This window comes from Fukomys damarensis, unplaced genomic scaffold (assembly GCF_012274545.1).
Source record: "Fukomys damarensis isolate Sample0158 unplaced genomic scaffold, DMR_v1.0_HiC HiC_scaffold_31, whole genome shotgun sequence".
Taxonomy (NCBI): domain Eukaryota; kingdom Metazoa; phylum Chordata; class Mammalia; order Rodentia; family Bathyergidae; genus Fukomys; species Fukomys damarensis.
This window is the reverse complement of record NW_022900943.1, coordinates 1,636,047-1,637,120: the sequence shown is the minus strand read 5'-3', so window position 1 is coordinate 1,637,120 and position 1,074 is coordinate 1,636,047. Positions and strand designations below refer to the sequence as shown.

General features: G+C 58.9%; 1 protein-coding gene across 1 annotated transcript in view; it reads right to left on the bottom strand.

Annotated features, from left to right (window-relative positions):
• The window catches only part of Rps6 (ribosomal protein S6), a 3,326-nt gene extending 3,035 nt beyond the window's left edge, over positions 1-291 (bottom strand). The window contains exon 1 of the mRNA XM_010630911.2: positions 212-291. Within this exon, the coding sequence (XP_010629213.1) occupies positions 212-217 (6 nt within the window). The 5' untranslated portion in view covers positions 218-291. The remainder of the gene's footprint in view (positions 1-211) is intronic.
• Positions 292-1,074: the final 783 nt, after the last annotated feature.

The following is a 1,074-nucleotide window of genomic DNA, read 5'->3' as shown; positions in this document are numbered from 1 at the left end:
GGCGAGCCGACTCGGGCGCGACTCCGGGCGCAATCGTCCGCCATCCGCGCTCCCGGGGCCCTGCGGATCCCGCACAGCGAGCCTGATTCTGCATCGGGCCCTGCCCCACCTAAAGCCAGTATCTCGGAGCGCCGCAACTGTGGCACCCCTGCGTTCTGGGGCCCGACCCAAACTCGCCAAGCCTAGTCCAGCAGCTACCACCTCTTCCTACCTTCATCTCCAGGATACCGACCGCCCTCTAGGCGCCACGAAAAAGAGGCCCAACTTCCGCTCGGCCCCGGCCACATAGCGCTCGCAGTTCTCGCGACAGCACAGAATCTTGGGGAAGCGGAAGTGAGTACGGGGCACTTCCGGGCGGGTGGCCGGGTGGACGGGTAGAAGATCGCCTGTCAGCCGTGTCGCCCTCGGCCTCGAGATACGCTTTCGTCGCGGGCTGCGTCCAGCTGCTCGCGTTTCGGGACGCAGCGGAGCCCCTGCGCGGTCCCTGACGTTCTGGAAGCAGGAAGGCACATCCGCGGCTTGACTTCTCGGCTGTGCCTCGGTGGAGCTCTGCGGGAAGATTTCCAGCCCTTCCCTGGCCCCTGGGATTCCCCGCGAGAACTCCCCAAAGCGAAGCTTGTTTTTTCTTTTTAAAAACCGGGTCGCTAGGAGTGGTGGTGCACACCTGTAGTTCCGGGACGCTGAGGCAGGAGGATCGCGGCTAGTTCGAGGCGAGCCTGGACCCTTTCTCAAAAAACGAAACAAAAACAAAAAAGGGATCATCCGCTTGGCTTTGCACTGTTTTCTGTCTTAACGTTCATATGCCTACAAATGTCCCCCTAGTTTCTTAACGCTGCGCTCTTCTCCCCCCACCTCCGTATATATTTTTTTCCCTTCTCTGCTCCCTCCTTGTGGAGAGGGTGCTGGGAATTGAACCCAGGATGTCCATGCTAGCGGATCAGCTCACACTACCACTGGTCTACACGCCCAGCCTCTATGATCTTTTCAAAACGCAAAATGACATCACTTCCCTGGAAATGGTTCGACGGTTAAATAACGCTCAGACTCTACCATAGCCTCACACAGTCTTTCCAG